This window comes from Carassius auratus, chromosome 25 (assembly GCF_003368295.1).
Source record: "Carassius auratus strain Wakin chromosome 25, ASM336829v1, whole genome shotgun sequence".
NCBI lineage: Eukaryota > Metazoa > Chordata > Actinopteri > Cypriniformes > Cyprinidae > Carassius > Carassius auratus.
This window is the reverse complement of record NC_039267.1, coordinates 3,238,181-3,251,917: the sequence shown is the minus strand read 5'-3', so window position 1 is coordinate 3,251,917 and position 13,737 is coordinate 3,238,181. Positions and strand designations below refer to the sequence as shown.

General features: G+C 34.5%; 1 protein-coding gene across 4 annotated transcripts in view; it reads left to right on the top strand.

The window, feature by feature from the left end:
• The window catches only part of gramd2ab (GRAM domain containing 2Ab), a 28,671-nt gene continuing 14,934 nt past the window's right edge, over positions 1-13,737 (top strand). For 2 of the 4 annotated variants that reach the window (XM_026202098.1, XM_026202096.1), the window contains exons 1-2: positions 1-223; positions 11,916-12,037. In XM_026202098.1, the coding sequence (XP_026057883.1) occupies positions 11,919-12,037 (119 nt within the window). In that variant the 5' untranslated portion in view covers positions 1-223; positions 11,916-11,918. The remainder of the gene's footprint in view (positions 224-11,915; positions 12,038-13,737) is intronic. The other 2 variants (XM_026202099.1, XM_026202097.1) reach the window with 1 other exon arrangement.

Sequence of the window (13,737 nt, the reverse complement as noted above, 5' to 3'; positions counted from 1 at the left end):
CAAGCCACGCCCCTGTGCACCGCAAGGCTCAGCAACAAGTCACAACCGGTCTGCAGAATTTCCCGTTGCACGGTAATGATCTGCGCTCGTGCCCTCGAAGAGCGAGTCATCTCGGGGTTTTGCGATCGTTTGATGTTTATATGCGATAATCAGATGTGAATGTACACGCGGACCTGATGGAGAAACGCATCAGCTGTGTTTGTCATGCAATCTCGGTTTGAAGGTAAGAGACTGATACAATCATGTCCGCTTCCATGCAGTGTTACTTAATGCGTTATTACTGGATGCATTAATGCATTTCAGACTTGGATTCTTGAATTGTGTAGATTCTAAAGCGATTCTAAACGATGCTTTACTGGATTCACGAACATCTCTGTCTCGTTATTAGTAGTGAAAGTCTGCCACGTTTGCAGTGTTTTCATCCCAAAGCCAGCACTTTTGACTGATGTTTACAAGAACACTTAGTGACACTTTTATATCATCACTTAGTCATCTATTAACAATATTTAATGCGAGTATTTCCTATTCTAATTAAAAAACAACCAACGAAGCCACATTTTAGGACATTTCTAACAATCGCTAGTGTTATTAACCCTTTAATATGCTGGAATTATTACATCAGAAACACATACAATTCTCAGTGTTTGGTTACTTCCAAAACTATCAACCAAAATTGTTATTATTATGATTTTTCTTTATATAATAGAATGTATTCTGAAGGAATAGGCCTACATAATTACAACGTCCTGATTCAGGACCGTGGTACTAAAATAAATTGGTATTTTTGGATGCTTTCTTGGTAAATAAACATTGTGTCTTCTGAAATAAAAAGTAAAAGTCACTACTTTTGTTGCCCATTTTGGATGTTGTGAAACAGTAAATAAAAATACAAGGACAGTGTGAAAGGTTTAATATTGGTCCATCCACTGTAAATACCATGCATTAAAGGGTTAAAGAGAGTAATTGAAAACTGTTGCTTAAGCATTTTATTTAATACTAGAACTTGTTTGATTACATTAGGTTATTATTTTATAACGACTGTCGAGATATTTGGTTGTTAAGTTATGTTTTCTTTCATAGAGTTGTTTACACGCATAGAAAAAATACTAAAAACATTCCCAACAGCAATAACGACTTGTTTTATTGAGTGAAATGCCTTTCTTGCTGTGTCTGGAAGGGTTAAACAGCAACCAGTAACTTAAGGAGAGTGGAGGAAAGTAATTTAATGCGGCGCAGCTCTTTTGTGTTAAACTATGTCTTTTGGGTTTCCAGCCATCTGCGGTCATCTAGAACCATCATTGAAAACACACCAAGCCCTTTGCATTGCCTGTGATGGTGTTTGTTTTGGCATAAGTTGCATAACCTTGAACAGAAAAAGCAGACTGTTCGTTTTTCCTGTGACGTGGACTCTGCTCAAAAGGGTTTCCAGTGGCACTAAGTGCAGATGACAGTCGCTGACCCCTCATGCTTATAGCGAGAGCTTAAACATGTAAACACACACACACCCTTGTGTATTACGGCTATAATTAGCATCTATTAAAACCTTATATTATTACATTAGACAATAGATGAATGGTGCTGAGAATATGATCTGATGTGTGGTGAAGTGTGTGCTGTGTACACATGGCGTTTGCAGTGAAACACTCATTATATTGTTACAGTGAATGTGGAGTGAGTGGTTTTGCGGTCAGCTCGGCTTCTGTCTATCCTGGAAGTCAAACAGTAAGGCTTGGCTCCAAATGCAAAAGCAAATGTCATAATTGTTTGCGTTGAGAAACACATGCATATACAAAAGCCTTGTGTTGAATCAGATTCAGACCTGCGTGAGTGTATGCATCTGAGCATGTGCAGGAAAAGCCAGTTCATCAGAAAGTATATAAGCCTCATCAGATAACCATTGAAGAGCATGATATGTGCTTGCATGCATTCATGTGTGATGTATGTGAGTGCGTACATGCATGATATACACGATTGCATACGTGAGCAGGAGTGCTTTCATGCATTATATGCATACTTGTGTGTGCTTGCATGAGTGATGTGCATGCTTACATGACTTGCATGTGTACTAATATGCGTGCATGCTTGCTTGCATACATGCATGATATGCTTTTTTGTGTGCATGTTTGATATGCATGTGTGGTAGTTTAATTGAAAGTGAAATCATTGGTTTGTTTCTGAGAGAGGTTTGCAGGCACCATTGCTGTATCTTTATTAGAGATTTGACTTGTGTCACTCTGCATCTGCCGTTCTTTCAGACGTGAATCTTTGCATCCTCTGCCAGACGTCTCATCAATCTGAGTTTTGCCGCCTCCTGCTCTTAAGGCATTGTGGGTAATTAATGAGTTAAATGAATAATAGAGTGTTAGTCATGGCAGTCATGTAGATACAGGTCGAGCATTGCTCTCTAATGCAGAGATGTGGAATGTGTTGGGAGTGGAGATTTTCTTACATTTGCATTATTTCCTATTCACGCTATTGAACTTCTGACATCTTTGTGGTGCGTTTCATGCCCAAATGTCACCTTCTGACAGTTTGCATGTTCTGTCTGCTCACTGTTGAGTCATGTGCAGGAGCGCTCAAGAAAATGCACTTTAAGTCTTTCTTTCTACTTAAAAGTTGTATGTGTAATTCAGTGCCGTTTTTTTTTGTAATTATCTGTGAAATTTACTGGATATTTCCAGAGCGAAATGGTTTCAAAGGGTAATCCTACACGGATGTTGGTTATGTGAGTTATACTGAAGCATTGTGTATTTCTTGTCTCTAATTTCTTTAAGTTTGTGTGAAAGAAAAGGAAAGAAACTCAAGTTTGTGCTAGAATATTTGGGTTTTATTTTACCTTCCTGATAGCATTGATCAGCACAACATTTTTCCTCTCAAGAAGATCTGAATTGGAATAAAACTGAAAGCGAGGTCAGGATGAGTTCACTAGACGCTGTTTATTCGACAGGTACAGCTGGCTACAACACTGTGAACCTCTGTGTGAAAACCCACTGACAGACCTGAGTTTAGAGCAAGTTTTTTCCTCAAACAGGACATCTTTGTTCACATTCGTGACTGCCTGGTTTCACAGGATCTGATTTACACAGCTGAGCGACTGATGCAAGAGACATTGCAACCTGACAGGACATTTTGTAAAAGTTTTCACATTTTGGCACAGTGTGGGTTGATTTCACAACAACACATTTCATCCCAGATGATAGGTTGCATAAAGTAAATCGAGTGTTGGGCCGTGCATTTCACATCTCGGCCTTCAGTGGCGTCCTGTGTGAATGAATCTAACATCATGATGCCACGGCTATAGAAACCATAAATGTTTCACAGAAATGCAGTATTACTGGGCATTGGATCACAGACAGGTGTCTCATGGTGCAAGAATGAAAGCTATTTCTAAAGCAAGAAACCCAGTTAACACAAGTCAACAAGTTGCCACATCATCTATAGCTGAAGCATCAGAAAATGAAATTTAACCGTCCATACTTTAGTGTTTTTTCATCTGTATGAGTCTTTCACAGAGCTGGTGCTGAGGAGATGTGTGGTGTTTAGTACTTAAGCGTTTAGATTTACAGAACGTGAATATTTTTCCAAAATGCACTGAAGATCTACAATAACGCGCTGTACAGTAAGACACCTGAGAAACAGTAATAATACTGTGAAAACAAAATGATTTGCTAGCTTTGACTAGTACACTCTCTGGCCATCCAATCAAACGTTGAGAAAAAGCTGACATTATCGTAAGCCTGTTAGATGTGCGTCCAATCCTAAATCTGACTGGTAAAGCAACGTTTTCATTGCCATTGACTCTAAGCGACAGACAGACGCCTGCACTGTTGATGCTGATGGCCTCAGGCAGATTTCACTGACCATGGCAACACGATTGCTGAAATATGATTGGATCAAAGCTCTAATTAAAACATACACTACTGGAAGCAGCACATCCAAGAGAAAAGCTGTGAAATGAGGAGAATAGACTATTGGAAATAATTTAATACACATTCATGGAAAAAAGATTTTAAAACTAAGTCACTAAGTGATTCTGATGAAGGCTTTGTTGTTCCTGACGGCACACCACAGAGGTGGAAAATACAAAAATAAAATAAAACTATAGAAATAAATACCTTGATGGTGCTAATTAAGTTTAAAATAAGATTAATATTTTAAGAAGTAATAATATTTTTTAGTTTTAATTTTGCCAAAACTAGATTTTAGAATTATTTCTAATAAAAGATAATTTATTATTTAATTTTAATAACTTTAATTAGTTATTTAATTTAAAGCAATTTAATTTATTATAGAATAATAACACATATATATATAAATTTATTTGTAAAAATAAATCTTATTTCTAAAATATATTTTAATAAATTCCCACTTAACGGTGATGGTGAAAATGTGTTTAATCACCATTACATTTTATTTAAATTCTCCTAAAATAGACAGAATTCAGTTTTCAACGCATAGAAAGTTCTTCAGTCTGACAACATCTGTGTGTTGTTTGTGAAACCCGAGCTGAACTCTCTCTCGTGTTGTCAGTGTATGTCGAGCATGTTAATATCTCATGATGGAGTCAGTCTCTCCGCTCCATCTGAAGATGTGAAGCTCCTCACACACGGTCACATGACCTTCTCTCAGCCTGTTTCCATGGTGATGTGAATGTCTCACCTGACTGAAGACCAATCAGTGACAGCCTGAGGTCACATGACACTTTCACGCCTCTTTTCCCTTCTGACAGGAACAGAGACACAAGGGTCACCTGACCTGTTCAGGGCTGCTGTAAGGGCTTTAGTTGTTATGTTTCTGTCCCATCACTGCAGCTGACAGACTCTGAACAGAGCGGACTGACCGAGAGCTTCTGTCCTGGGCTTGTTTCTCTCTGTCATCAACTCTTTTGTGGTGTTTTTCCCAGGGCTCTGTGTTCTTCCTGGAGGAGCTCCAGGAAAAACACACAAGACATTTCCTGAACCCAAGGAACACTTCCTGTGTCTGTCTTTCTGTCATGATACAGTGATCTATATACACTTTAAGATGTGTGTGAATATATATATATAAAGCAATATATATATATATATATATATATATATATATATATATATATATATATATATATATATATATATATATATATATACTAGCTTTTATTTTTATTATTTAAAGAAATGTTATGTGCTCTTGTTAATTTCATTAATTGATTTATATATATATATATATATATATATATATATATATTTTTTTTTTTTTTTTTTTTTTAGTTATTTTAACACTCCAGGGTAAACATGTGTATATATTAATATATATATAATATATGATATTTTAAACTTGCTTTTAGGGATGCACCGAAAGTTCGGCCACCGAAAATTTTCGGCCGAAAATGGCCTTTTCGGTTTTCGGCCGATAGACTTTTATCAACGAAAAAACACGGCCAAAATGTTGTGATGACGCAAACAGAAACCGCGACCTGCACGTGCACCTGCATAGCAAAGACCACGAGCTCCACGCGACATTCACTTCACACCAGTGAGAACATTCTCTCTCTTCGTATTCCTTTATTCGCAGCACTAAAGCGTCTCCTAACAAAGAGATTAAGACGGACCACGAAGTGAAAACAAAGAAAAGTACAGTCTTATAGAGTCTGTTAGCACACGTCTCACTGAGATCTTTTCGGATCCTCTGCACTTCATCGCGAATGTGCTTGATCCGCGTTATAAAGACTAGTGATCGACCGATGTATCTGTTTACCGATATTTTTCCCGATATTTAAGCATTTTTCCATAATCGGGTATCGGTTTTGTAATATCGGATTCGCCGATTTACGGCGCCATCTTGTGGCCGTTTTGAGATTTCCGCCATTGCACCCCGGGCGTCTGAGGAGATCAGTCAACAACAACTCAGTGCACAGGTAAAGTATATGTTCTACTTGGTTTGCTTTAATTAATCAACTTTATTTAACATAACAGACATGCACAAATGAGATCTGAGACATAAATTTCTGATATAGTTAATTTATGCAGCTTGTTTCTAAACAATTGAGACGAACTCATTGAGTCACGTAGTGTAATTCATCATGTCCTGCCCCAATAAAGACGTATCTTTACATGAATTAAATAAAACAGACATGAATGAGTGCATGTTGAAAATAAAAGCGTTGAATTTAATTCTCTATCTGTTGTATTTGCTCACCATTAGTCTAGAAGAGAAAGTTCGTTCATATTGCTTAGCAACTGACGGATGATCTGGAGGCTTAAGCACGGCCACTGAATGAAACTTTTGACAAGATTATCTTGTTTAAACACCCTAGATTATATTATCATTTACTACACAACAATTATTTCGCTAATACACATATAGGCTACATATACCGCTTTGTGGAAATTAATTATTTATTATCTCCATGCGCGATCGCGGTTGATTAAATTATAGTCAAACAGCACTTTGTCAGTTGGCATTTCATGATCTAACGTTAGATTGAATCTAGATCATAAAATGCCAACTGATAAGTGCTGTTTAACTTTATATAGTCTCGGGAAAAAAAGTTCGTTCATATTGCTCAGCACTTGACTGGGTTGATGATCAGGAAGCCTCAAGCACGGCCACTGCTTAAAATTTTTGAAGGAAGCAGGCTTACTGGGCAGAATGCTGAAAGACTCTGTTTTCTACACTAAAGCCTAGTTCTGCTTAACTGGGAGTATTAAGTTACACTACTAAATAGCCCTCCTGCCCCCACCAATATGTTAGAATCATTTTTGTGCTTTATTTTTTTACCTGTTTTTATTTTTTTACCTCATCAAAGCTTTTATTTTAAAACAAAGACACTTAGTAACAGTGCGCTTAAATTTTTTGGACTCAGACCCCTCTATTTATTTGTGTATAAATATAATGCTTTGTTTTTTTGTATGCAAGGAGGGAGTGATTGTTATAAATAAAATGGTTTGTTCAGCTCATTTGTTTTGTAATAATTGTCAGAAACAGAAGTATAACAGTAAATAAATATCGGTTCTGCATATCGGTTATCGGGTACATAAACATACAAATAATCGGTATCGGTTATAAAAAATCAATATCGGTCGATCACTAATAAAGACCATTACTTGGATGCGGAAATAAGGCAGCGCGCACGAGAAATGATCCAGGCCGCGCTGGATGCGGAGAACCCGCGTGGAGACGGAGAAGCGCCAAGTGCAGGAGACAGATCAGAGCGCAGAAAAAAGACTGGTCTCTGCACCAGATGAGTGGCATGCACCATCGGTGTCTGATATGTTCAGTGGAATTCTGCAAGAAAGTGCCTCAAATAATAATAATACGTTGGCTATTTTGTTCTTAGGCTACTACACACACACACACACACACATAATATCAGATTGTAGCCATATTTATGCTAGATTTTCTGCTAGATTTCTGCTTTAATTTGATAAAAATGTTTATTTATGCCCTGGCCCTATTTAAATACACTCTCTCAAATATTTCTCAAATGTCCGGCAGATGACAAGCTCAACTGCTCAACAGCTAGATGGTTATCTGTCTGAAGTCCCCATCCCCAGAAGTGACAACCCTCTTGCCTATACTGGAGAAGTGATGCACTTTCTAGTCCTACATAGAACAATTTCAAATGCACTTCACCTAAATGCACATTGTTTTTATGAGAGAACTGTTCATTTTAAAACCTTTCTGCAGCCAGTAGGCCTGTACATTATTTAATATACACATGAGTGGGATACATTTTTAGTTTGAATTTTATTTTACACTGTGCATTGTGCAATGTGGTTAATAAATATTTGCATAATTTGTAATTATGTATTTTTATGTTGTTGTTTTTTTAAAATAAGTTATGTAATTGTAATTATCTTTGAAACTTTAATATTAATTTATGCAATTGCAATGTCTTAATTTTAGTAAAGTTAGTACACGGTCATAGCAATAAATGCAATGGTACTAATAATTGGCATAATTTCTTTCGGTGTTTCGGTTTCGGTTTTCGGCCTTGGTTTTCTCTTTTTCGGTTTCGGCCAAGAATTTTCATTTCGGTGCAGCATCCCTACTTGCTTTTATTTTTATATTTGATACATTTTATCATGTGTTTTTCCATAATTTTATATCATTTTTAATGTGTGTGTATATATATATATATATATATATATATATATATATATATATATATATATATATATATATATATATATATATATATATAATATAATATATGTTTTTTTAAGTCATTTTAAAACCTCAACTGCAATGTCTTAATTTTAATTTAAATTTTTTTTTTTTTTTTAGTTCAGTTTTAGGACTTTTATTACTACAGCCTAAATGTAACTATTAATATTTTGACACACACACGCACACGCACACACACACGCACACACACACATATAGCGTGTAAAATAAGTATTGAACACATCTCCATTTTTCTCAGTAAATATATTTCTAAAGGTTCTGTTGACATTTCACCAGATATTGTAATAACTCAAGTAATTAATGCATACAAAAATAAAAGATAAATAATAATTTCCCAAAAGAAGTTTTGTGTAATAAAATGGAGTGGCCCAGGGAAAAGGTATTGAACACGCTTACTTAAAAGTATTTAATTCTTCGTACAAAAGCTTTTGGTAATGACAGCTTCGAAGAAACTGGTGGCCTGCATTGCTCAAGTCTGATTGGCCCACTCTTCCACACAAACACTCAGTGCTTTCCATAGACTTTCTATTGGATTCGAGTCACGTGATTGGCTGGCCATTCTAACAGCTTTAGTTTCTTTCTCTGAAACCAGTCTTTGGGATCATTGTCTGGCAGGAATGTCCTCATTCCATCTTCTTCATCCTGGTAGACGGAGGCAGATTTTCTCCATTCCTCCTTCCTTCAGTTTATTAATCTTCCCAGTGCCACACCACGATGTGTTTGGAGTGCTGTGCCACTTGTCCTCCAAACATGGTGTGTATTATGGCATCCACAGAGTTCAATCTTGGTCTCATTGGACCAGACTTCATCCTCCCAGTATTTCAGAGGCTTGTCTATTCTTTAAACGAGCTTCAACATGCTCTTTCTTCAGCGATGGAGCGTGCAGACAGGACACGGCGGTTGAGAGCATTACTTCTTGTTTTCTTGCTGCTAATCCCAGGTCTTTCTGAAGATCTCCACGGCTCTTAGAAAATGCTTCTGATCATTTATTTCCCCACTGCTCTGTCAGAAATCTTGTGAGGAGCACACGGTCGTGGCCGGTTTATGGTGAAATGGTGTCCTGTGATGGTGTTCACTGAAATATTCAGTGTTTTTAAGTATAAAAATCTTCTGTAACCAATGCATCAGTAAGTTCTGCAACAATAAGCTTGCGAAGGTCTTGAGAAAGCTCTTTGCATTTACCCATCATGAAATGTTTCTTGTGTGACACATTGGTCACGAGACCAGTTACTATCTAACTACCGATAGATTTTAGCTTTGGGTTTCCGTGCCTTTTTGCACCTTCTCTTTCTTCAAGTGTTTTAAGTACTTTCCCCCTGGGTCATGCCACTGTATTACCGCGTCAGAAACACTGCTGTCTGTCCACTAGAGTCTTGCTTTGATGAGTGTGTTTCTGCAGCAGTGTGTTCGATGTGTCTCCAGTGTGTGTGGTCAGTCACACCTCTATATTTAGAGCTGGTTATCAGCTTGTTTTCTGTCTCTCTGTGTCTCTCAAGTCACTCTTTCTTCAGACGCCACTCAGACGGAGAGCTGTGTGTGTGTGTGTGTGTGTGTGTGTGTGTGTGTAGGGGAGCTGTTAGCACTTGCCCGAGTGTTTTCTCGTTGCCAGATCTTTCCACAGAGAAAGTTCGATGCCTCCAGCTTCAGTCTGAATGGCCCTGTTCCATAAAAGAGCATCTGAAGAGCTTGTGATTATTATTATTATTATTATTATTATTATTATTATTATTATTATTATTATTATTATTATTATATTACGGTTTCTTTTTCTTAAAAAAGAATTTACTTGAATATTTCATTTGTATAGTAAAATATTACAATGGTGATATTTTTTAAATATTTATTTTGTTTAATCTTTTATTTAGTACTAGTAAGAGTAAGAATTAGTAAAGAATAAATGATTATTATTACTATTATTTAGCCATTGATTGTATTATACTAAAATACACAATTTTACACATAATTTCTTTATTTTGTTAGCATTATTTTGTTTCACGTTTCATTCAGTAATATAAAAGTATTATTATTATTAACATTATTACTGATGTTATTATCATTATATTTATTTTTTACTATTAAAACAAATAATAATAATTAATAATATTATATATAGCCAGTTATATTGTGAAATAAAATTATTATATTTATTTTACAGTGAGACATAATGGTAATGTTTTTTTTTTGCTTTATCTTATTTACATTATTTTTATTATTTTTAAATTGTCATTTTTATATTTAATAAATAAACAAACAAACAAACAATAAAGGCGGCTCTGTGAACATGCACAGCTGACCTTTTTTCCTCACTTTACAGTTTTCTTCCTTTGCTTTTAGACTGGATGTCAGTGATGCCAAACACTTTTCCCCAATTTCTTTCCCAAGTGCGACCTCAAACGAGGCCAAACACAGAATGCCAAGCATCTACTTTTGTGTCATGAAACACAGACAGAAACCGCATGATGACTATTGATTATCCTTCTTGAAGGCTTCAGTTACTGTAAGGAAATCTGCTGCTTTGAATTGGACAAAAGCCCTTTCTGAAGGGAGCGGTGCGTATCCGATGTCTGGGAATTCCTGGATGTTTATTGACAGTCGAGTGCTGGAAACCGACCCAGTTAAAGACATGGCTTCTGTTTGGTTGTGAAAGAAGCGAGTGATTTCTTCTGCATGATGATTTGTGTTCTGGCTCGTTCTCACACGGGGCCTGATTAAACCCGTGTGATTTCCCCTCATTAGCATGCTTCTGCTCTCGTCACAATACAGCCTTTCTCTTTTCTAGGTCAGCGTTGAATCGAAAGTGAAGCGGTGTTGTTTTCAGAGCAAACACAGCGTTTCTTCATGTGTTTGTGAGACAAACCTTCTCTAATATTTCAGGGCATCATAGGGTGAAGGATACTATGTTTTGACCACATTGTAAGACAGCGTCACATGTGTCCTTCTGAGAGGAAGCAATCCCAGAATGCACTGCGGCAAGATCAAAGAATCATGTTTTCCAGTAATGATGGCATTCCGAATATCTTAAGTATTTGGCATCGACATAAATGTTAATGTTCTAGTTGTATTGTCGAAATAATTGTTTTACTTTAACAGTGAACTTTAACAGTGAACAAAGTCAACTCTGTATGTAATATTGTGTAAATAATAATAAAATAGTTTAATGTTTTATGTAATATTTTATCCACTGTTTTCGTGGTTGTAGCCAATATTTTCTTTTTTATATTTTGGTTCTTAAAATAAATCCAAATTACAAATTAAATACAAATTGGGTACAACAATTACAAAAAAAAATATAATAATTTATATATATTGTATAAATAATTTATTTTTATTGTTTATTGATTTCTCTTAATGTAATCTATTTTCCTGTATAGGAAAATACATTACATTAAGGGAAATCAATAAACAATAATTGTGTATTTATGTATATATATATATATATATATATATATATATATATAAACATTATAAAAAAATATGTTTTTAATTTTGCCAGTATATTCTAATCAAATATATATTATAATAAACAAAAAATAAGTTGTCAATAAATAATAATAACAAAATAAAAATAAAAACAACAGCAAAATAAAAATACAAAAATAAATCAAATTAATTTAATTTAATCTGTAATATTTTCATCCATGTTTATTTGTCTATGATATTATTGTTATATATATGTTTATCATTTAATAATAAATAAATAACTTTTAGTTGTATGATGAGTTTTTCCTTCTCTGTTTGCTTGTGAACAGATAATGATGACGTCGCTCATTGATCAGGGTGAGGACATGGGCCTGGTGACCCCGATGGAGCTGATGGACCCTCAGAAGGACGACGACCCCCAGTGTCCCGACCACTTCAGACAGAGCCTCATGTAAGACACACACACACACACACACCTGTGCAGTATTACACAATAAAAGTCCTCAACGCCATTCACTAAATCATTTAAAAATCAACTTTCCAAACATTCTAAACAGGCATCAGTCCTAGCTTCATTCCCTTGATAGTGTGCATAGTGTGCGACTGGGACACGATGACTCACAGAAACACAGGGATTGGTTTTCTGTAAACTAATTCTACTTCCTGTATTCGCTTTACTGGCTGTGCTATTGAATTTGCAGCATCTGGGTCTGTGTTAAATCTACACCCTGTTCTCGCATGACTGTGCTTGTCCTCGGGCAGGTTTGAGATCAGGGCCGGGCCGCTGTCATCCGTGACGTCTCAAACACACGGTTCTGCTCTCGCTGTTTGTTTAAACATCTCTCCGCCTCAGAGCATGAATTAACCAAGCAACTTTAATATAATGGCTGTGTTTGTGTTTCGCCCTGATCAAGCAGGTTTATGAGAAACGTCTCAGGGGGAAGTTGGTACATAATTTAGAAAAGTGCTAAACACAATTTGATCTGAGAGTCAGATATGGAATCATTCACTAAAACTAAAACCAGAAATCATTACTTGAAATAAAATGAATTATTTATATAATAATTGAATAATTGAAATAATAAAATAATATCAAAAAAATAATTAAAAAACGTTGCATGTCTCAACATTTCTCATTTCTATTTTAAGTTGAAATACTAAAATAAGTTAAATCAATTAAGCTAGAACTGCATAGTTATAAACTAAAACTAAATATTTTTATTTATTTTGGTAAATAAAATGTAAGAGGTTTACCTTGCAAATTAACTAAAATAAAATAAACTTTAAATTGAAGCAGAAAAAAATTACTATAAATAAAGCTTAATAACAAAATGACAAAAACAAAATTAAATTAAATATAGCTAAATAGAAATAAAAACAAAATAATATAAAAATAAAAATATAAAATAAAGCTAAATGAAAATATAAAACATAAAATAATAAAACCGACAAAACTGAAATGAAATAAAGCTAAATAGAAAGAAAATAGAAATAACAAAAATTACAAAAAACAAAAATAAAATAAAACAATATAGCTAAATAGAAATACAAATAGAAATAATAAAACTGACCAAACTGAAATAAAAATATAGCTAAATAGAAATAAAAACAAAATAATATAACAGACAAAACTGAAATACAAAATAAAGCTAAATAAAAATAGAAAACATAAAATAATAAAACCGACAAAACTGAAATAAAATAAAGCTAAATAGAAATAACAAAATGGAAATAACAAAAATGAAATAAAATAAAGCTAAATAGAAAGAAAATAGAAATAACAAAAAAATACAAAAAACAAAAATGAAATAAAAATATAGCTAAATAGAAATACAAATAGAAATAATAAAACTGATCAAACTGAAATAAAAATAAAGCTAAATAGAAATCACAAAAAACAATGACCAAAAAGCTACTAAGATTTAACTACATATGTGTGTGTGTGTGTGTGTGTGTGGGTGTATGTATATATATATATATATATATATATATATATATATATATATATATATACACACCCACACACACACACACACACACATATATATATAATAAAAGTAATTCTAATGACAAAAACATGAAATTACTATGAGTAAAATGTAAAAATGATATATATTATATATGATTATATTACATAATATAGCATTCACA